Source organism: Scyliorhinus canicula, chromosome 4, assembly GCF_902713615.1.
Source record: "Scyliorhinus canicula chromosome 4, sScyCan1.1, whole genome shotgun sequence".
Taxonomy (NCBI): Eukaryota; Metazoa; Chordata; class Chondrichthyes; order Carcharhiniformes; family Scyliorhinidae; genus Scyliorhinus; species Scyliorhinus canicula.
Genome location: NC_052149.1, coordinates 72,688,216 through 72,709,396, shown reverse-complemented (window position 1 = coordinate 72,709,396; position 21,181 = coordinate 72,688,216). Strand labels below are relative to the sequence as shown.

General features: G+C 41.4%; 1 protein-coding gene and 1 long non-coding RNA gene across 9 annotated transcripts in view; one reads left to right on the top strand and one right to left on the bottom strand.

Annotated features, from left to right (window-relative positions):
• Positions 1-21,181, top strand: part of pde4ba (phosphodiesterase 4B, cAMP-specific a) — a 1,084,249-nt gene that overhangs the window by 1,037,761 nt on the left and 25,307 nt on the right. For 7 of the 8 annotated variants that reach the window (XM_038794458.1, XM_038794461.1, XM_038794459.1 and 4 more), the window contains 4 exons: positions 3,670-3,763; positions 16,600-16,778; positions 20,421-20,519; positions 20,757-20,921. In XM_038794458.1, coding sequence (XP_038650386.1) covers positions 3,670-3,763; positions 16,600-16,778; positions 20,421-20,519; positions 20,757-20,921 — 537 coding nt within the window. Of the gene's footprint in view, positions 1-2,128; positions 2,476-3,669; positions 3,764-16,599; positions 16,779-20,420; positions 20,520-20,756; positions 20,922-21,181 lie in introns of those variants that run through there. The other variant, XM_038794465.1, reaches the window with a different exon arrangement.
• Positions 3,649-14,899, bottom strand: LOC119964674. Its single transcript, XR_005460344.1, has 3 exons — positions 14,722-14,899; positions 12,938-13,045; positions 3,649-3,784 (listed from the first exon to the last, which is right to left on the bottom strand). It is a non-coding gene; the product is annotated as an uncharacterized LOC119964674 (long non-coding RNA).

Genomic DNA, 21,181 nt, shown 5'->3' with positions numbered 1-21,181 from the left:
GGTGGCATGGCTCGAGCCTGGTCGGGTCGGCTGTGCAGGATCGACTTAAGTGTTGGCAGAGGCTGCCGATCATGGTCCTGGCGAATCAGCCAGCGGGACCATGATTTACAGCAAGACTCCTGTGGAGCTTTGTTAAATGGACCAATTAACGTTTCATAGCAGTGACTGCCTCACCGGGCTGAGTGTCAGGAAGCTTATGGTAGTTCCCACTCACTACCACATTTAGACACTTTTCCGTTAAATCGCGCCCTTATAGATTGAAAAGCGTCAGATTTAATCTCAAGTCTGTATTCAGTTAATTGGGGAGTCACTGGTTTAGAGAAGGGAAAAAATGTACCTGGTTACCCACGCTGATGATCATTATCAAGGGATCCCTTGCTGCGAAGCCACATGTGGAAGGTGCTAGGTGTGGTATCTGTCTCAGCTGTGATGCTTTTTTAAATTTCTTTTTTAAATTCAGAGTATCCAATTATTTTTTTTCCAATTAAGGTGCAATTTAGCGTGGCCAAACCACCTAACCTGTACATCTTTGGGTTGTGAGGGTGAGACCCACGCAGACATGGGGAGAACGTGAAAACTCCACACAGACAGTGACCCAGGACCGGAATCGAACCTGGGACCTCGGCGCTGTGAGGCATCAGTGCTAACCACGACGCCACCGTGCCGTCCACGCAATTAAATAATCTACTGGCTTCAAAGTTTTAAGCTTACAAATAAAGAATAGTCAATTGGGTAAAATCTAAGAGTCAAACCTGTGGAAAGGTATTCAATCATTAAATCCTTTAGGAAAGGAGGAATAGGGATCATTGTAACTATTGCTTTATATTTTACTTGGGAGTCAGATAAATCAATAAAGACATCAGACCTTATAATTTAGAATGCAATGAACATGAGGTAGGAATTTTTGGAGAAGACAAGGGGGACAGCTTGTTTTGTATGTTAATGACAGTTATTCTTTTGCTGAGGCAAAGACAAGCTTTATTTGAGCACAACACCGTTTAGAAACCAGGCAGTTCCATTGTTCACTGGTAATAAAACATGGAGAGGGAATTCTTGTGGTAACCAGCTGGAGGAATGTCATGTGATGTGGTTGCTATGGAGCTATGCTGTTCTTTTCATGGTGCTGCTTGAACTTCAGTTTCCAAATTCTCTGGGGCTCCTTGCTGCAGTTGTCCCCCCATGTTTTAATGTTCTTTATCAGCAGTGCAGAAAAAGCTAGCTGATGTCACTGCAGCGGAGCTGAAAGCCAATCAGATAAAGAGTGAATAACATTTCAATGCAGGCACTGTACTTCATCTCGGAATTAAAGGGGAAATGCTGTGGGAAAATGCAGAGGTGAAAAATAATTGCAAACGCCATAAAATAGTCGAGCTTTGAACATTACCCTATGTGACTATTGAGCCTTTCCCCTTCATCTAAGAAATGCAGTATTTCTTTCACACTTTGATGAAAACTGTAGAAAAAAGATTATAATCTGTTTATAACTGGGGAAGTCTGTCTCAAATGGCAGTACAACTATAATAGGGTGCAGAATGCAGCGACATACCCAATATAAAGTGATTCATTTTAAACAATAAAGCATTCTGTCTCTGAGAAAAGTCAATTGCATGTGTTTCCAGGTCGGAAAATGATCAGCATAAATGATCCTTAATTTGTTTCGTTTGTCAACAAATACAAGGCAGAAAAATCTAAATTTCACAGAATTGCTCAGAAGATTATTATAAACAATCTTCCAAACAACTTTTGTTTCTCACTCATATTGTGCAACAGAGAGGGCAGACAGTGCATTAGCTCATCATTCCATCTGTTCCTGATATCATTTCACTAAATTGTCATTGTGGTGAAAGTTTCTGACAATGATGTAGGAGGCTGCAAAAAGCAGACTACATTCTCCGATGAAATGGGGACACCTTCTGTATTTAATTTACATAAATGTGCACAGGGCATCCTCCATTTTCTGTCACTTCCCATATCTGTTGAAATGATGTCGACACTGTAAGCTTGCAGACAAAAGATTTTTTTCTGTCCCTATATACAGAGACTAATCTGAAGTAGCACCCCCTCCCCCCCCCCCCCCCCCAGCCATCCAAGAAGCTAGAGCTATTCATAATTTATAAGTGCTGTGAACTGCACACACTTGTATGGTTTTTGGCTCCATGTGACCCCTGATTTCATTATCTCAATTCTGTCAGTGCTAACGCGCAGATACTATCTTTCCAAGGATATATTGCATGGACTGGATTTCCTCATGCAGTGAAAAGATACTGTGATTTCTTTTGGAGGCAAAAATTACTTCAAACGTTAAAGCTGTTAACTAAACAGCTGCACCTTTGGTTATTACTACTGAAATTTTGCGAGTGGAATTGTCCAGCTAGATCGCTTCTTTTATACACAACTATTGTTGCTCCAGTTGTCCAGCGGGCCAAAATGCCTGAAGCAAATTATTTGTTGTCTGTTTCTTGGGGTTATATTAAGGTAAGTAGATTTATCTCAAAATTACAGGTGTATGTCAATCTGTGTTTTTGCTGTAGATATGTGGCTGTACACTTAAATGCAGAACCCTTTGTATCAACAACATGTTTTCGCTTATTGACAGCTGACTCAAATACATATGTATACTTGAGTGTGTATATATGTATATATAGGTTGCTTTTTAAATTTCAAATGGATGTCTGTAAAGTTGGTATGGTTCAAATAAAATGTTATCTCTTAAGAGAAAAGGAGGCATAAAGAAATGAGCAAAGATGGGCCGATCGGGGAATCCCAGCAAACAGCATAATTTTTATTTAAAACTTTTTGGTAAGACGATGCACTATTAGAAGTAGTTGTGTGACATAGAGAAGATGAGACTTTTATTTTTTTTATTACCATTAAACATTTGTGCCATATTTAAGATTTCTTTGTAATACCTGTTATGAGATGAATCTTACCGATTCAGAACTCCCTTTCAGATCCACATTTTAAATTGTCAGAATTGTTCAAATTTTAATTCTTCTTAGAATAACAGAGCATTAAGCCTAATCAGATTCTTAAAAACAGAAAAAAAATGTCCTGCAAAGTTCATTTTGGATACCTCAAATAAAAGTCAATCCAGCTTTTGAAGTAGGGAGCATTGGATTCTAAAATTAACAGCTGTATGATCTAAATAAATTTTATACAATTTTAGATACATACCCTTGTGAACCAAAATTTTATATTAATCTTAAAATGAAAATGTTTTGTCCTGTCATCCCGTCTTTGTTAGAATTCATTCAGCAGACCAACATTCTTATATAATTAGAATCGCACTGCTTATTATGAAGAAAGTTTATCTGTGTGATAGTTAAATGCAACTCATTCTTCACTACAAACTATTTTATATTCATATTGAATATTTAACTTTTAAATAAAACTGTGATAACAAGTATTAAATAACAAATAAAAATGTGAAACTTGATGTGTTTTGGAATATCAGCTTCTTACCTTGTTAAATATCTAGGTTTAAATTGAGCTCAGCTTTAACTCTGTCACTGCTTTGAAGTACGACAATAAACAGGAGATGTCAGAATTCCTTCCATTACTACTTTCCATCATCAATCCATTTGTCAATTAAAGAATGTGATTCAAAAGTAGCATTGAAAGGTTTGCAGGAAAGGTGGGTACTGATTCCTGTGTTTGTCTTATCAACAGTTCAAGAGAATGCTGAATCGTGAGCTCACCCATCTCTCGGAGATGAGCCGCTCTGGTAACCAAGTCTCCGAGTTCATTTCCAACACCTTTTTAGGTGAGTCTTGTAAGCCACCACCTAAGGAGCACACAATGCAAAAATAATAGCAATACCAATATTCACAAAGATTAAAAGTGTTTAAACAATTACATTAGTACTTTTTATTGCTACAACATCTTGTAGTCCTGTGAAGCACTATCCTTTCTGTGGTTTCAAGATTTCTCAATTCCTGTAAGCAGTTGATGTCTTATGTGTAATAGCCTTTTCTAAGAAAATTCTTGTGATCCAGTAAATAGTAGTTTGGAGTCATACTGAAAGCTGCATCATTGGTATTGCTTATTTTTTAACCAAGTCATTGCCTGTCCATTGCTACAGTTGCACCCTAAAAAATTAACTATTTACAAAAGAAGATAGAGGGCATGAATTTGTGTCATATTGGACACCCAAGAACAGGGAGAACCATAGGGTGCTGTTCCATTATCTCCAGAGATACACATTGATGTGCAGTCATCAGAAACCAGGTAACTCCCAACCAAGGGGGAATATCAAAAGCAGGATTCTTTCTAGAACCACTAACACACACAACACAGTAATTGTCATTTTATTTATCTATAACACTGGTTTGATCATTTTCTCTTGGAGCTTTCCTCATTTAGGCTACAAATAATAATATAATAATAATCTTTATTGTCACAAGTAGGCTTACATTACACTGCAACAAAGTTACTGTGAAAATCCCTTGGTCACCACATTACAGCAGCTGTTCGGGTACTCAGAAGGAGAATTCAGAATATCCAATTCACCCAACAGCACGTCTTTTGGGACCTGTGGGAGGAAACCGGAGCACCCGGAGGAAGCCCACGCAGACACAGGGAGAACGTGCAGACTCCACACAGAGAGTGACCCAAGCTGGGAATTGAACCTGGCACCCTGGAGCTGTGAAGAAACTGTGCTACCATGCAGCCATAGAGCATCCTGTGGAGCATTCCACGTCGCTTGTGTTGAAATCATTACTCATTACACTATCTCTTACACTAATGTATTCTTTCTCAAAACTTGGAACTGCTCATCTTCCTTTCCCCCTGTTATATTGGTAATTTTGAACATTATTGCCTTGTTGCACAGAACCCCACCCCTTTACATAGCCTGCTGATTTTCATTCCATTGGTAATACAATAGGATAGCAATCCACCGTGCCAAATTTCCACCCAGATAACTAAGTTGAAAGTCATTACAAGAATCTTTTAAAATTCAAGCTTGGAATAATCTAACCACTGCTGCTTGATTTATCTGGTCTTTTCTGAGCTGATCTTTTGACTAAGAAGTTAAAACAAAGCATTGTCTGCTGCTCAGCTAAATGTAAAACATCCCATGGCATTGTTTGAAGAAAAGCAGGGATTTCTGACATTTTCCTGGCCAACATTCCACTTTCAACAAACACCGCCAGGAACAAAAACAGACTATCTTGCCATTTATTAATTTGCTGCTTGTGGTAACCTCTCATATGGAATTGGATGAAGCCTTTGGTACACATTAGCAGTGATGGTACTTTAAAAGCTTAATCCATAAAAGCACTTTGGCATTCTTAAGGACATGATTAGTTGTTGCACAAATACAAGTTCTTTTTCACTCTATTTAACCATGGTGCTATTGTGTAGACTGAGAAATTGGCTGTTGCCAATAAGCAGAAATTGGGTGGCTCAGAATAACATTGACTGAGACCTGGAAACGGTTCCCTGGGCAAACGGGAGGTATCCAAGGAATGGCAAAAAATACGTGTGTGCTCATACTCAAAATTACAAGAAAGGATAACACATTTAACAACTTTTCACATTCTGTGCTGTTTTCTGCCATATAAATATGAAGCATTGCAGACTATAATTTTGGAAATTACAGGGGAATTTTAATTTCTGATTGGTAAATGTTTAAGCAAGTGGCCGGCCTGCTCAAGAGCAACAACTAGGGGACCAGCCTTATGAACATACCACTTGGACGGGAAGGCCTACATTTTCATTGTGATTTTCGGAAGAGCACTCCTGGCCCTACAAACAAAACTTTTAAACTTACCTCTTAAGTCTGAAAAATCAATCATTTTAAAACCAGAAAGGAACAGATATTTTAACCATCCCATTTTCACTGCCCACCTATGTGCTTGTCTGCTTGGCTTCCACCAGGAAAGAGGAGGTAAAAGTTCTGTCTGTCTGTAGAATGAAAACAGATGACATTATTATTGACCTAGCATTTTCGTCAAGGCCACTCGCAGACCATCACCATGACTCCATAAGAGGTGTCCCATGAAAATATTTAGCAATGGAGTAGGAGTCCAGAGGAAATCGTGGGCATTTACAAAGAAAACAAAAATCTGGTCACCACACTACTAGAAGGATGTGGAGGCTTTGGAGAGGGTGCAGAGGAGGTTTACCAGGATGTTGCCTGGTCTGGAGAGTGTTAGCTATGTGGAGAGGCTGAAAAGACTCAAACTGTTTTCATTAGAAAGACGGAGGTTGGAGGGTTATCTGATGGACGCCTTCAAATTATGAGGAGCACGGATAGAGTGATGAGCAGGCACTCTTTCCCACGGTGGAGGGGTCAGTCACTAGGGGGCATAGGTTTAAGGTCCATGGGGCAAAGTTTAGAGGAGATATGCGAGGCAGGTTTTTTACGCAGAGGATGGTGAGTGCCTGGAACGCATTGCCTGGGGAGGTTGTGGAAGCAGATACATTAACGCCATTCAAAAGGCATCTTGACAAACACATGGATAGGATGGGAAAAGAGGGATATGCACAATGAAGTGCTGAGAGTTTTGGCCAAGGTTGGTATCATGACCGGTACAGGCTTGGAGGGCCGAAGGGCCTGTTTCTGTGCTGTATTGATCTTTGTTGAGTTTTGGAAAGTGCAAATTCCTGCACGGGATTTACGGGCTGGGAATGCTTATTTTCCCCATAGTTCTCGCAGAGTATGAGCTCTGAGGGGCAGGGGAACTCCATTTAGAATTGTATAAAAGGCCAGTAAGGCATCGACCAGAGAGAGACCCAGTAGGTATCTACCGGGAAGTGTATATACCGTATTTGTAAATAAATCAAAGTTCTTTATTTTACTCGGTGTGGACTCCATGTGCCCTTATTACAGAAAGGTTATGAAATGTATTCAACAGCTTCTAAGTTGGGTTGCATACCAGTATAGTACTGATAAACATGTTTCATACTGTTTTCGTATTTTTATCCGATTTTGTCCTGAATTTACCCACTCTTGATGTTCTGTGTCCTGCCAAAGGACAGCACCAAAGGTGAATAGAGTGTAAAAGGAACTTTCTATTTATGCAACAACTAATCATGTCTGCACAGGCAGTCGAGTTATGGATATTCTCAAGTTAACAAAGGGTAGAATGTGGGAGACCAGTCATTACCTGCTAGATGATCAAAGTTACTGAAACTTGTATTCCTGTGCAAAAATTCACATTCAGTTCTCAAGTACACAAAAACATCTTCAGCTCCAAACCATGAAACAAATAAAAATAATAAAATCATTTTATAGTAACGACAGGCAGGAGAGAGAACAAAATAGAGTGTTTCCACATCCTTTTTCAACTTAAGTTAATCCTGCTCTTTATTGATGTTAAAAGTATGCAATGTATAATATATAATTAAAATGAACCAACATTGCAACTTTCTGTCAAAAGAGTGTGTAAAAGGCATTGGTCAGATTTTCACCATTGAGGCTGGAATCTCGAGTTGGAGATTTTCCCGACCTAGCAGTCCTATCACCATGAAAACCAGCCCAACTAGCATGATTTTTGCTCTGGGGAGTGGGGGAGTGATTGAATCAGGCTTACAGCCCTCGGAGGCAGTTTCGGGACTGCCACAAGCGACTGCAGAGATGGGTTGAATTGAAAGTTCTCTGAGACTTCAGCCCAGTTGTACAAAAGACTGTAAGTCCCTCTAGCCCTTACCCTCATCCCCCATCCACCCCATCCCCTCATGCTACCTTCATGCTGCCACGTAAACCCCCATGCTACATAAACCCCCGAGCTTTGACAAAGAGTCATCGGACTCGAAACGTTGGCTCTTTTCTCTTCCTACAGATGCTGCCAGACCTGCTGAGATTTTCCAGCATTTTCTCTTTGTTTCATACCCCCATGCTACCTCCTTCACTCCTCATAACCCACCATGCCACCTCCGTAACATCTTACCCAGTGCCCACAATGGGAAGACCTCAGGGACCATGTGGAGATGAAAAAAAATAAAGTTCTAACGATCCAAGAGAGTGAGCTCTCACTTATACACACTTAATACTCAAATAAATCTTATTCATGGAATCCATTCAAAAAATGTAAAATCCCTCAAGTGATCAATATGTTCTTTAGAAAAAATCAAACTTCTATTCACAAACATACCAAAGTCAGCTTTTTTTTAACAGCCTCTTAAAAACTGTGAACTCAACTCCCCTGCTGAGATGAGTAGATTTGGAGTCTTTGAAACACAGCTAAGCATTCATAACGGGAAAATCTGCAATTGAGTCCAGTACAGCCCACGGAAAATGTCAACAATGAAGTTAATTGAAAGTATAGGAATAGTTGGCTGTTTATTTTCTAAACAACACCAAATGCCCTGTCAGTCAATGCACTCAAGCAGCAGGTATCTGTTTTTTTAAACACTAACTGACAGCTGCAACCTTTTTTAATCTTCAACGGTTTGGGGTTTCAATAACTTCATATCAGGACAAAACAAACCCTATCCACGCTTCACAAGTATTTACGCCTCCTTCAGAAAGTTGTGACTCCAACATTGTTGGTTAAGGTGCTTGGAACATCAAAAATGGGGACTGTTTGAACTCAGCACTAATTTGAAATGATGCTGCTCAGTTGGTGTTTTCCACCTGCATGATTTGCGTCCTGTTCCCTTCCCCTACCAGCAAAAACGTGGGCCGGGATTCTCCAAAAATGGGACTGTGTCCCCACATCCGTCGGAAAACGAATGCGAATCACTCCAGACTTTTCTCAAAAACCCTCAAAAAGGCCCTTGTGTGCACCGCGCATCTCCTGCTGCTGATACGGAGCCCTGCATTTCTGGCCACGGGTCCGCGCATGCGCACGGCTGCCGTTTTCGCGCCGGCCCCCCCGCTCAACATGGCAGAGCCACGCGGTCCAGTGGGGAAGAAGATAGGCCCCCCAGATCGCGCCCGCCTGCCGATCAGTAGCCCCCGATCAGGGCCTATCCGTCGTGGAGCCCCCCCCCCCCCCCCCCCCCCCCCCCGGAGTCTGATTCCTCCGACCCCTTACTAGGACGCCCAGCGCGGCCCGGGTCCAAGCAACCGCCGGGTGGAACTAGGTTGGAACCGTGCCGGCGGGAACTCGGCCAGTCGATCGTGGAGAATCGGCGTAGGGGCCTATTTCAGCGACCCCCGACCGGCGCCACATCGACCGTGCGCGTGGCTGCCGGCGATTCTCCAGTCCACGTAGAATCACGTCCCGCCGCCATGGGTCTGAGACTCCATTCTCCATCCCCGCACTGAGCGCAATTTCAATGCGGAAGCTCGGAGAATCCTCCCTCTGATCTGCTAGAGATGGGGGTACAATTCAACATCCAAGAAGGTGGATCCCACCTACCTTCTTAATGGCCTTTGGAGTTGGCCCAACCTAACGAAAATCCAGCCTAATATTTTTGCATTATTTTACATTGGTAAAAGGTTAATTTTCCTCTCCTTTTGAAATGGTGGCACCTGCTGAAGTATTTTTCCTGAATAGCTTTCTGGCATTTTCCCCAGTGCGCATTCTTTATGTGCAAGCCTGGATGGTAAGTGACCAAGTTAACTAGCATCAGATTTCAGTCTGATTTTAGCTCCAACTGACATCCACAAATACCTCAGAAAGGGAAGAATTAAGTCATGGGTAGAGATCAAGAACAGAGACATAGGCTGCATGTTTCCCTCCTTAGCGCAGCGCCATTGAGACCAATTATAGCTCACTGCCCTAAAGAAGGAAAGTAACCTTTTTTCAAATATCACCTTACCATATCTCTCAGAAATCACCCAAACACATTCCACATCCTACATGTTACATTGAATAACAGTAACTGGTGCTTTGTGGCCAACCGTCCTAAATAAAGTAGGCTCACTGCTGGCTAGGATTCAAACTTGGGGCGCTTCTGATCAGTGCGAGTCAATGCCAGACTAAACGAATGAGAGCGAGTTCCTTAAGATTTTTATTTTTTACTCAGATATTCTAATACAAGCAAACGTGTAAAACATTGGGCTGAACTTTGTGGAGCGGGCAAAAGTGCAACCAAAAGGCGGGAGGTAGTCTTGCTTTGGTAGTTGGTGTGATCTGGATGGCGTTTGCCACATGTGACTAATTAAATGACTGACACCAGGGATACCATCCAAGTAAAGACGTAGCATGTTACCAAAAGCTACTATTGCAATCGGAGAACCAGAAGCTCAACCGCCCCGGCAATGCCATCATTGGTGTCCATCACTGAGGCTAAAGGTCCAGGAGGAGGATGCCTCAATAATGTGGTGCCCTTAAAGAGGAATAAATAGAGGGAGAGAGGTGTGGGGAAACTGTTAGTGCAGGAGACTTCGGTGAAGGGTGGTCCCACCCCTAGTACCCACTGGGAGGCTGCCAAGTTACACGAGGTGGTTTCCTCACTTGCCAGCAGGTGCAATCCGGACTATCTTCAGATTCAGATGCCCCAATGGGCAGCTAATCCACCAACATTCAGGCCACTGGAAATGTAGCATGGTGGTCAGAAGTCATTGGGAACTTTACCCCCCCCCCCCCCCCCCCCCCGGCCCAACACCCCTGCCATTTTGCAAGCCTGCCTGCCTCCCAGCCCAGTGCTAAAGGACCTGGGAAGTTTCACCATTATGTAAACACAAATTCACAAATGTTTAATTTTCATCCACATTCTTCCATCTATGTTGAATTGTGGACATGTGACAAACCAAATTTATGGGTGATGCAATAGCTTCACATGGTGCTTAGTGCTTCATATGATGCACCGATGAAGCTCACACGTTTGTTTAAAGATAACTTGATTTACAAAAAGTGAAGACGTGAGGCTTGCTGGAAATCAGTATTTTCCTCATTTAGTTATCCAAGCACATACTACACTAAGTTATAGGATAGTTGATTGGCATCAGTGGTATTTATAACATCTCACTAATGGATTTCTGCATGTGTTGTTTTGCTGCTGCACATCATTAATCTTTTGTGAAGTGATTTGCTTTACAGACTAGTGGGAAAATAATTCAATTTCCATCAAATCCCTGTGAAAGTGTGAACACCTAATTCGAGTTTATGTCTTCCTTTAATCATCCTGTATTTGTTAAATCCCTGTGTTCCTGGAGGCATCGTTTTTCATAAATTTTCTGACCAGCACAACATCAGTTAATTGGTTCTAATTGTCTCTGGAGTTGCTATTGCTACTTGTTAGAAATTAAAAATTGGGAAAAGGTCGGATCATCATTTTGTTTCCAAAAATATACTTTATTCACAACATTTATAGAAGTACATTTTATGACAGCTCAAAATTGATATTTCATAAGTACAAAACAGAGCAGTTTTTATGAGTAAAATATGTGGAAGTCTGAGGTGCTACCTCTCTACACTTACAATTGCAGCTTGTATTAATAATATTAGTTTCATGTCAAACATGCAGCCTGAGGGGTTTATCATAGTTACCAACCCTTCAGTGTACTTTGGCAGAAGGGGCTTATACAGTGAAGATACGATCACAATGTCCCTGTTGTTACTCCATGTCCAGACATGCATGTAAAATGAGGCAGTTTGCCAGAGGGGAGCTGATGCATGAAACCTTCCTCAAACCAGCAAGGAATCAGTGCTTTGGCAGAGAGCAGGAATTTAGCAGAAAAGGAGGAAGGAAGAAAAAGAGATCTTCAACCATATATTCATCAAGGTTTTACTAAAAGTTTGAAAATACATACTTTAGAATGTAACTAGTTTGCCTGAAGGTATTAAAGCTGCAAAATAATTATTGGATACAAACCAAGAAAGTCTTAATGAAATGGTATTATTCAGAATAAATATCTTTGATCCTGAACTCAAAAAGTTAGAAATTTGCAGTATTCAAAATGAGTAATATTGTAAAACAAAAGTGTTAATGAATGCAATGTTCCCTGCAGGAACTTGTGGGGCAGTTCTTTAGGAAACCTAGTCAGCACATCCAAAAATGTGTTGGATAATTCTATAACAGAAAATAAGATGCTTGTTCTGACTTGACTTCATCCAAAGTAGTGAACACCACAATACCAGCCCTCCTCATCCCTTTTCCAACATTTTCCTTGTCCCATGAGGGGGTTGACTGTTTCAGCAGCATAATTCCATAGGTAACAACAGCTCTAGGGTACCAATTAATGATTTCTCAAATGTGAGCTGAGATATTGCGCTTCAACTGGCTATTTAACGTTAAGGAAATTACAGCCCAGCCTTATACTGTTCTGAATGACATCTGTAAACCTTTCATCAGGCATCACTGAGTGGTGAGCAGAAATTATGGTTGAGTTCTTTCCCTTCACCAGCATGACAGAAGTCATTGCACCACTGCCCCAATATCAATCCTTACTGAACTGCTGGAAATATGCATCGGTGGAGAGAGAAACAGAATTTTCTTTAAATAAATTTAGAATACCCAATTAATTTTTCCAATTAAGGGGCAATTTAGCGTGGCCAATTCACCTACCCTGCACATCTTTGGTTTGTGGTGACGAAACCTACGCAAACACGGGGAGAATGTGAAAACTCCATACGGATGTGACACAGAGCCGGGATCGAACCTGGGACCTCGGCGCTGCGAGGCAGCAGGGCTAACCCACTGCGCCACCGTGCGAGAGAAACGGAGTTAATGTTTCAGGGTCAATTACATTTTACCGTAACTCTGATGAAAGGTCATCAACTTGAAACGTTAGCTTAGTTTCATTCTCAGATTCTGTCAAACCAGTCCTTTATTGTGGGCTTATCTTGGGATTTGTTGGGTTCTTACTTAGAAAAGACCTTGCTGGAGACAATGGTTTTTGTCCAAATTCATTTATTTACATGCTATATAAATAGGTTAAATAAGACCAAGACACTGCTGGAGCTACCCTCTCAGATGCTCACTTAGTGACATCACTGTGACATAGTTCCTTTCATACATGCTTCGTCGCTTTAGTATTTCCAACAGTTTCAGTTTTATTTCAGGTTTCCAGTATCTGCAGTATTAACGTTTAGCTTACCACCACCTCTCTGTCTGTCTCTGCTGAGATCAGCGAACTTAGTTGGCCCTTTTAGTCCTGCTTGCAGAATACATTACATTGTTCCTGTTGATGGTGCCTCGTTTGAACCTGTTACGAAATAAATTGAAGAATTAATTTTGCATAAGTATTATTCTTCCAAATAGTCACCGTTTCAAGACTGGGGTGTATTTTCTTTTGTATTAACATTATTTTCACAGTGGGTTCTTGCACTATTTATTTCATCCCTACTAAGGCCAAATCTGCCTTATGCTAGGGAGCCACAATGTGTACATGCATTGGATTCACAGGAGGTACCATCCTGCAATGGGAGAGAACAACCCCATGACTTGATAGCCTACCAAAAAAACTAATGCATGACAGCTCAGCTTGTGTATGTTTTACAATAAATGTATCTTTCAAAGGAATGACAGATGGTTTGCCACACACATTTGTTTAACCTACATCTCCATTTCCGTGTCTCCATGGAAAACAGGATTCAATGATTCTTGTTTCATTTGAGAAATCCTAGCATCTGAGCTTGTCCAAATCTTCCTTTTGTAGAAACTTACTGTGCTTGATTTTGTTGAAAACCTACCCACAGACCATCAAGCTGAGTACTACTCAATAGCTTGTCAGGTTACCAGTTAATATATATTGTAAATTTGCATTTCTTTCTCTGTTCAATTAGTTGCCCTGGGGCTTCTCTCCCATTTTAATTGCTCAACATCTATGTACTGAGTTACATCTGATTGGTATAGATCAGGTTTGACGCTGCCATAATTTAGTCAATCTGACTGTAGATTTTTAAGTGCTCTCATTTGGAAGATGATGGAGTACTGCTGAGGCAATGCCATTAACCTTTCCTGTTGCTGCTCTCCAGCATCAGCAATCAATTTGATATGACAGCCTCTAAATAGGGAACGCCTCCATTAATCCACTGATAGTTTGTGCAGGAGGAAAAAAATCCACAAATGCCAATTTGACATGATGTTTCTGAATAGTGTCTTTGTGATGTGCTGCTTTAAGGCAACCTGGTTCAGCTTAATTGCTTTCTGTTGTAAGGGACTTTAATTAAGTTGAGCAGAATGTGGATAGAACCTATGAATTCTGGTGTATAAAATCATTCTGGTTGATTAAACACTACGTTGCCCAAAGAATATAATGACCTTTCATATAAGTACTAGATGAAAACAGCAATTGGGTGTCACCAATACAATATGTGTCTGAAACTGATAGACCCCGGTGCCGATTTGTCCAGTCTCAGTAGATGTATTCTGTATTTAAATAAGGTTATGGAATTTAATATGTAGTTGTAATAAATTAAATGGTTCTCCTCAAAAACACGATAAAAAGCAATCAGAGGAGGTGACCCCAATTTAATTAACATGCCTGATGCATTGCCTCGTCCACAAAATGCCATTCAGAAAGTTAATGAGCATTCGTAGCTGCAGCACAATATTCCTTTACTGCCTTGCCTTAGGAAATAGTCATTTCTTTTTTATTTTTTTTCATTGAGTTACATCTCAAGATTTTCAGCTGTACGTAAATTTTGTCTCATTCTGGGGTATAAATTCCTGAAAAGACATTCGGTGAAGTTACCAGGCCATATTGTTAGTATTTGCTTCCTGGACATCAATCATTGCACAGTAGAGAAAAAGAGATAAGATGATGTAATAGAAATCTTACAACAGAACTGTTGATTTTCTTAAAATATTGTCGAACACTGATAAATCATTTAATAGAAGTTATGGTGAAGAACTGTGATATCCATTTTGTTAAATTACCCCAATTTGTTCTTCCTTATCATCCTCTGAAAATGCGAGATAGGCGAGACTGTAGTTCTGTCGGTGCTAATTACGCTCCAGTACTTGATGGGCTACCTCATAGCCTTGCTGCATCCTGCCCTCACGTAATGTTCAGGAGTTGGGACCTTGGCTGATTTTTGTTCTGTAGCCAATGTTAACACCCTAGTGCTGCCTTTGCCTGAAATCACAAGGTGAAAATAGTAGACTGGACTGTGATACGCCAAATTTGAATAGCTTGCCGAGTGTGAGGAGTGACGTTGAACAAAGCAACAATGAGCAGTATCTGGTGCCCATGGAAACTAATACAAGTGTGGGCTACCAGCTTAAGCAGGGAACATTCGAAAATAGCAGAAAGCTTCTTTATAAAATAACTGGGAGTGTGTCACCCAAAGTATTGGTTTTAGAAGGAAATAAAAGGTTTGCCTTTATACAGTACCTTTCAAGATAAGATGATCTAATCAAAACCTTACAACAAAATGTTAATTTTTGTGAAATGTTGTTGAATACTGATAAATCATTTAAGAGAAGTTATAGTAAAGAATTGTGAAATCCATTTTGTGGAATTGCCCTGATTTGTTTTTCCCTTTCATCCTCTGAAAATGCTAGATGGCCGAAAATGTAGTTCTGTCGGTGCTGATTATGCTCCAGTACTTTACACAATCTCAGAAAAGGCCAAGGGTTTTATAGCCAAGCAAGTGTTTAAGAAGTGTAGTCACGCTGTAATGCAAAACACAGCAAAGTACCACAAACAACAATATGATAATGGCCAAATAGTCTCTTTTTTTCATGTTGCTGATGTTGATTTTAGATGGGATGAACAATACACTTCATGATTATTCGGATGGTGTTAATGCGGGTAACTTCCATTTTGGCAGGATTCCTTGCAGGAAAACTAGAGCCTGAATTTTCAGGATCCTGAGTGCTCAACGCTTGCCATCCTGAGAGTCGGCGGGGATTGCATCTCTGCCAACTCTTGACAGGTCCGCTACCATTATACACTCAACTGAGCGTTGATTGGCAGCAGGCGGGATTTTCGTTCACCCTTGGATAACAGTGCGATTGCCTGACAGTTCTCCAGCAATTCTAGGCACAAGGCTGCAATGGCCAGAAGAGTTACTGCAGCGCTGTGCCTGAGCCTAAGTCCCGAGACTGCACTTTATGGTACTTGCCAGGGATCCCGGAAAGGGTAGGGAATGTCTTGAATGTCAGAAGGGGGTCGAACTAGATGTCGGGGTAGGCAGTGGGGGGAAGGGTGGGGACAGTGGGCCAGAGTTCCCAGGTTCCTGAAGGGAGGGGTCTTCTGACTGGAGCCCCTCTCCCCAAATTGAGGGTGAAAACGGTTTTAGTTCCGCACCCTGATCCAACTGATGCCTGCTAGCCTAAAGATTGAAGCTGGGTGGGAAAAGACCTTTAAGTGACCATTTACTGGTCCCTTAAGGGCCTTAGTAGGGACATGGGCAGGCAGTGGGCTTGATTCCTGTCTCTGTCCTTGCCCGTCCTATCATAAAATTGCATCTGGGTTGGGGCAGGCAGGATCCCAGAGAGAATCCCGTCCATGCGGTTTTATGCCCACCCACCTCTGAACCTGTCAGCCAGTGAAATGCTGACTTAGGTTTGCTGAATAGTGGGCAGTCAATAAGTCCCTTATGCCACCCTGGCAAATTTACATCCAAAATATTTAAATTTTATTGTTTTATCTTGAGTCCACTTCATATTTTTGTTTTCAGTGCAGCTTGAAAATTTGTCTCCACTTATACTCTTCACCTCTTACACCTGAAAGAAATGTTGCAGGGGTCTTTTATATTTTGAATTCCTAATTTAAGCCAAAGTGTCTAATTCTCAGTTCTCTTCTCATAGACAAGCAGAATGATGTGGAGATGCCCTCCCCCACACAGAAGGACAGAGACAAGAAGAAAAAGCAACAACTCATGGCACAGATCAGTGGAGTAAAAAAATTGATGCACAGTTCCAGCCTTTCACACTCCAGCATCCCTCGATTTGCTGTCAAAACTGACTTGGAAGAGTACCTTTCCAAGGTACAAAGAAAACCACTGTTTATAATTTTACAGTAATAAACCAGGTCATTTAGTCCCTGGAGCCTTTTCTGCTATTCTGCGAGATAATGGCTAATCTGTGACCCAACTACTTTATAATGCCTTTGGTTAATAGAAATCTATCAATCTTAGTTTTAAAATGAGCAATTGACTTCCCATTGAATGCCGTTTACCAGAGTTCCAAACTTCTATGCCTTCCCTAACACTCCTGAAAGGTGTGGCTCTAATATTGAGGCTATACAACGACCCCCCCCCCTCCCCCAACCCTACATTCCTGAGCCAGCAGAAATACCTATATATCCTAATTAGTTCCTCTTAATTTATTGAAAATGTTAATTAAATCATCCCTAAACTTCTAAATTCAAAGGAATGCAACCCTCTTTTGTGCAATCTTGCATTGCAATTTAGCCTTTAGATGCAAATATCATTCTAGTAAATCTTCACTGTGCTTCCTTGAAGAAAAATGTAACCTTCCTACAGTGTGGTGCCCAGAACTGAATACAGTACTCCAGATCTGGTCTAACCAGTGATTTGTATAACTAGCATAACTTTGAACCCCCTCTATCTTAATTCTTTTGATATTAAGGCCTGGGACAGCATGGTAGCGCAGTGGTTAGCACTGCTGCTTCACAGCACTGAGGACCCAGTTTCAATCACAGCCCCAGGTCACTGTCCTTGTGGAGTTTGCACATTCTCCCTGTGTCTGTGTGGGTCTCATCCCCACGGCCTGTGTACGTGCTGTGTACGTGGATTAACCATGCTAAATTGCCCCTTAATTGGAAGAAAAATAATTGGGCACACTAAATTTTTTTTTTTAAAGAGATGAAGGCCAGCATTCTATTAGACTTTCTGATCACTTTTGCATCTATCCATCACATTTCAATGATCTATACATGCATGGACCCCAAAGTCTCCTGTTGAGTCTCCAATCCTGTAGCTTCCACTGCAGCAAATGCTTCAAAGTAAGTGACCTCAGACTTGTTTATATTGAAATCCATTTGCCACAGTTGAGCTCATTTCCTTAATCTATCAATGTTGCGATTTAATGGAAATGAAACGTGTCAAACACATTTAACCAGGTGTTTCCTGGCACTCACAGCGCCGAGAAAGACTCCACTATTTAATGGGGTCTAATTTAAAACCTAATTTAAAAATGGTGCCCCAACTCACCTATAAGGGGATCATCGAGCTCTCCACCTAATGAGGGCAGGGCACACCCGGGCCTGATCTCTAGTGTGGGCAAAATGCCACCCGGGCATCTCTGCCAGGGTGCCCAGGTGGTATCAGTGGTGCCAGTGTACCACCCTGCCCCGAGCCCAGCTCCCCAGGGGCCCCCGATCTTCCCCCCCCCCACCCCCCGCCAAGTGGTAGTACGCCTGGTGTCCATTTGTGGAGACCAGTACTAAACATTTTCTGCTTTAATGTTTATAAACCGGCTGCTTTTTCTTTTTATATTTCTTCCTTTCTCAGACTCGTGCATTGGTGGTTGGTATTCCCTTAGTGCACTACCCAAGTGAGCAATCTTCACATGTAAGCACAGTCGGTCTCAGCAAACTACTCAATATGGTGGTGCATTCCAGCTGTCCTGACCAAACAGTAGCAGTCACCAGGTAGCATTCAGGAGTGGGAACCTTGGCTGAAATTTCTTCCTTTTGTCCTGAGGTTCACAAACTAACTGTTTTACCAACGTATTATTTCAGATTAGTTGAGTTAGCAAGAACTGAATCAAACCTGGAGATTTGGATAGTCTGCTTGGCTTAATTTCACAAAGGTTAATGATTTTACTGACAATTGACAGAGAAAATGGGCTCTTTTACAAAGTCTCCCAAGAAAAGCATCAGGTCAGTTGTTCCTCATGCTGGGAATGTACAAGAATATATCGGTTTTATATTCTTTTGTGGGAAGTGGGCACCTCTGGCCAGGTCAGCAATTGTTATCCATCCGTAATTACCCTTGAGTAGGTGATGGTGTGCTGGCTTCTTGACCACTGCAGTTCCTGTGTTATAGGAACACCCACAGTGCTATTAGGGAGGGAGTTCCAAGCTTTGTCCCAGAGACAAAAGAAAAAGCGATATATTCTAAGTCAGGTGGTGTGTGACTTGGAGAGCAACTTGCAGGTGGTGATGTTCCCATACATCTGCGGCCCTTGTCATTCCAGATGATAGAGGTCACATGGGTTTGCAAACAAATGAACAACAACAAAGATAGGAAATATGTCCCACTCTGTCTTGTGGTGTCAATCAGTCTGAATGTTTCTATAACTATGCTGATTCAGTTAAAATGTTCAATTCTAGTGCGGTTTAGAAATCTTTTCTAACTTTTACTCTTCATTCCCTGAAACTCAAACTGCGCACGTGGATCAGTGAGGAAGGCCAACAGGCATTGATGGCGCATCAACTGTAGAATAAGAACACCATAACATCCACTTTTTGGCAGCTAATTTGTTTTTTTTTAACCTATAAGAAAATCAGAATGAATATGGGCCTGGCTGTGGTTTTGAGATTGCTACGATATTGATATTTAGAGGATATAAAATGGGGCTGGGTGGTGGTAGTGTGTCCTGAACAAATTGATAGGGAAATACAGATAAAGCTATAAATGTAAGAAAGGACCTATATTTCAGTCCCTAGTCCATTTAGTTAACCCTAGTTAAGTTAGCAATGAGAGTGCTATAGTTGGCCCAAAGAAGGAAAAATAATGGATGGGATTCTCTGTTCGCCGACGCCTAAATCGTGAAAGGCGATTGAACGGAGAATCGGTTCCAACGCCAAAATCGCAGCAGGCACCGAATTGACACCAAGTCACAGTGCTCCAGCACCTCGACAGCAGTGTCAATGTGCTCCAGAATGCTCGTACAATAGACACCATTTGCACATCATTAGCGGGTCCAATCCGGTATTCTCCGGGGCCTCCGCAATTCTCTGTCTCCTATGGGCCGAGTTCCCGATGGCGCGGTTCACTTGTGTTTTTGAAAATCGTGATACCAGCATGCCGGCTGCTGAGGGAGAGAAAGGGGGTACAGAAGGTGTCCAATCGCCTGGTCAATGTGGTTTCCCATTGTGAGGCAGCCCCACGCTGCAGGAAACCCCCGAGCTGCCGGCAAAATGGAGAATCCTGAAGGCGGTGAATTCATCCCTTAGTCTCAGAACCGAAGAATCCCGCCCCCGGGTTCCCGCTCATGATACCTTTCCAGCATTTCTTGCTACAGAGTGAAGACACTGGGTGGAATTTATCGAGCAAACCATTGCATGTTTTCCGGGGGCAGAAGACGGCCTGCCATTGGCCGGCAGCGGGATCTTGGGGTTTCCTATTGAATGCACCCATCGCTGCCAGCAAATCAGCGCACTGGAGCGCACTGTTGGCGGCACCAGAAGATCCCACCAGCATCCTAACCAATTGTGTCAATAAAGGATTTTGTTGGTCTCACATCCACCCTGTGCTCAACTTATCAATATTCACAAATCACCTCAAATTAATATTTTCATTATAAAAGTAATTGTTACAGTAAAATTCAGTGGATAAAAAGAAGGAAATTGTGTGTTGAACTGTAATATTTCAATATGAGGTTTAATTAATATTTCAGGCACTCTTTAGTAATTACAGCATTTCACTTTGGCTTTGCAGGAGCTCGATGACCTGAATAAGTGGGGCCTTAACATATTTAAAGTGGCGGAGTTTTCAAACAATAGACCGCTCACCTGCATTATGTACTCTATCTTCCAGGTTAGTAAAGTCAAGTGGGCCGAAGATACTAATTATTTCTGACTTAATTGACACCAACTTTAGTATATGGCATTTTGTTGCACAGATTAATAAATATCAGGCAAATCATTCTGCACAAAATCATTTTCAGTGAAATGTTGCACAATATGAATTGTGTTTACTTTTGATTAATACTAACTTGGCGTTCAAATGATGTCATGTTCTCAAATTAGCATTTTGTAAATAACTTCCCAACAGGAGCGGGATTTGCTGAAGACTTTTAGGATCCCCGTTGACATATTTGTAACATACATCATGACACTGGAAGATCATTACCATGGAGATGTGGCCTACCACAACAGCCTGCATGCAGCTGATGTTGTACAATCTACACACATTCTTCTTTCTACTCCAGCACTTGATGTAAGTAAACCTTAAAGACCAAGAAATAAATAATTGTCATTGAGATAGGCCTCTCATAACTTTCAGACATCCCAAAGTGGTGAAAGGATGTATGGATGCTTTAATTGATTTAAAACTCATAACAGAAGAATTCAAGGAGAGGGCAAAAGTTCAATAATATTACTGTCACAGAAATATTATTCACTTTTTTTTGGAAAGTAAAGGTACTTTTAAGGGATTTATGTTTGTATTGATAAACATTAGAAATAAGGTATAGTTTT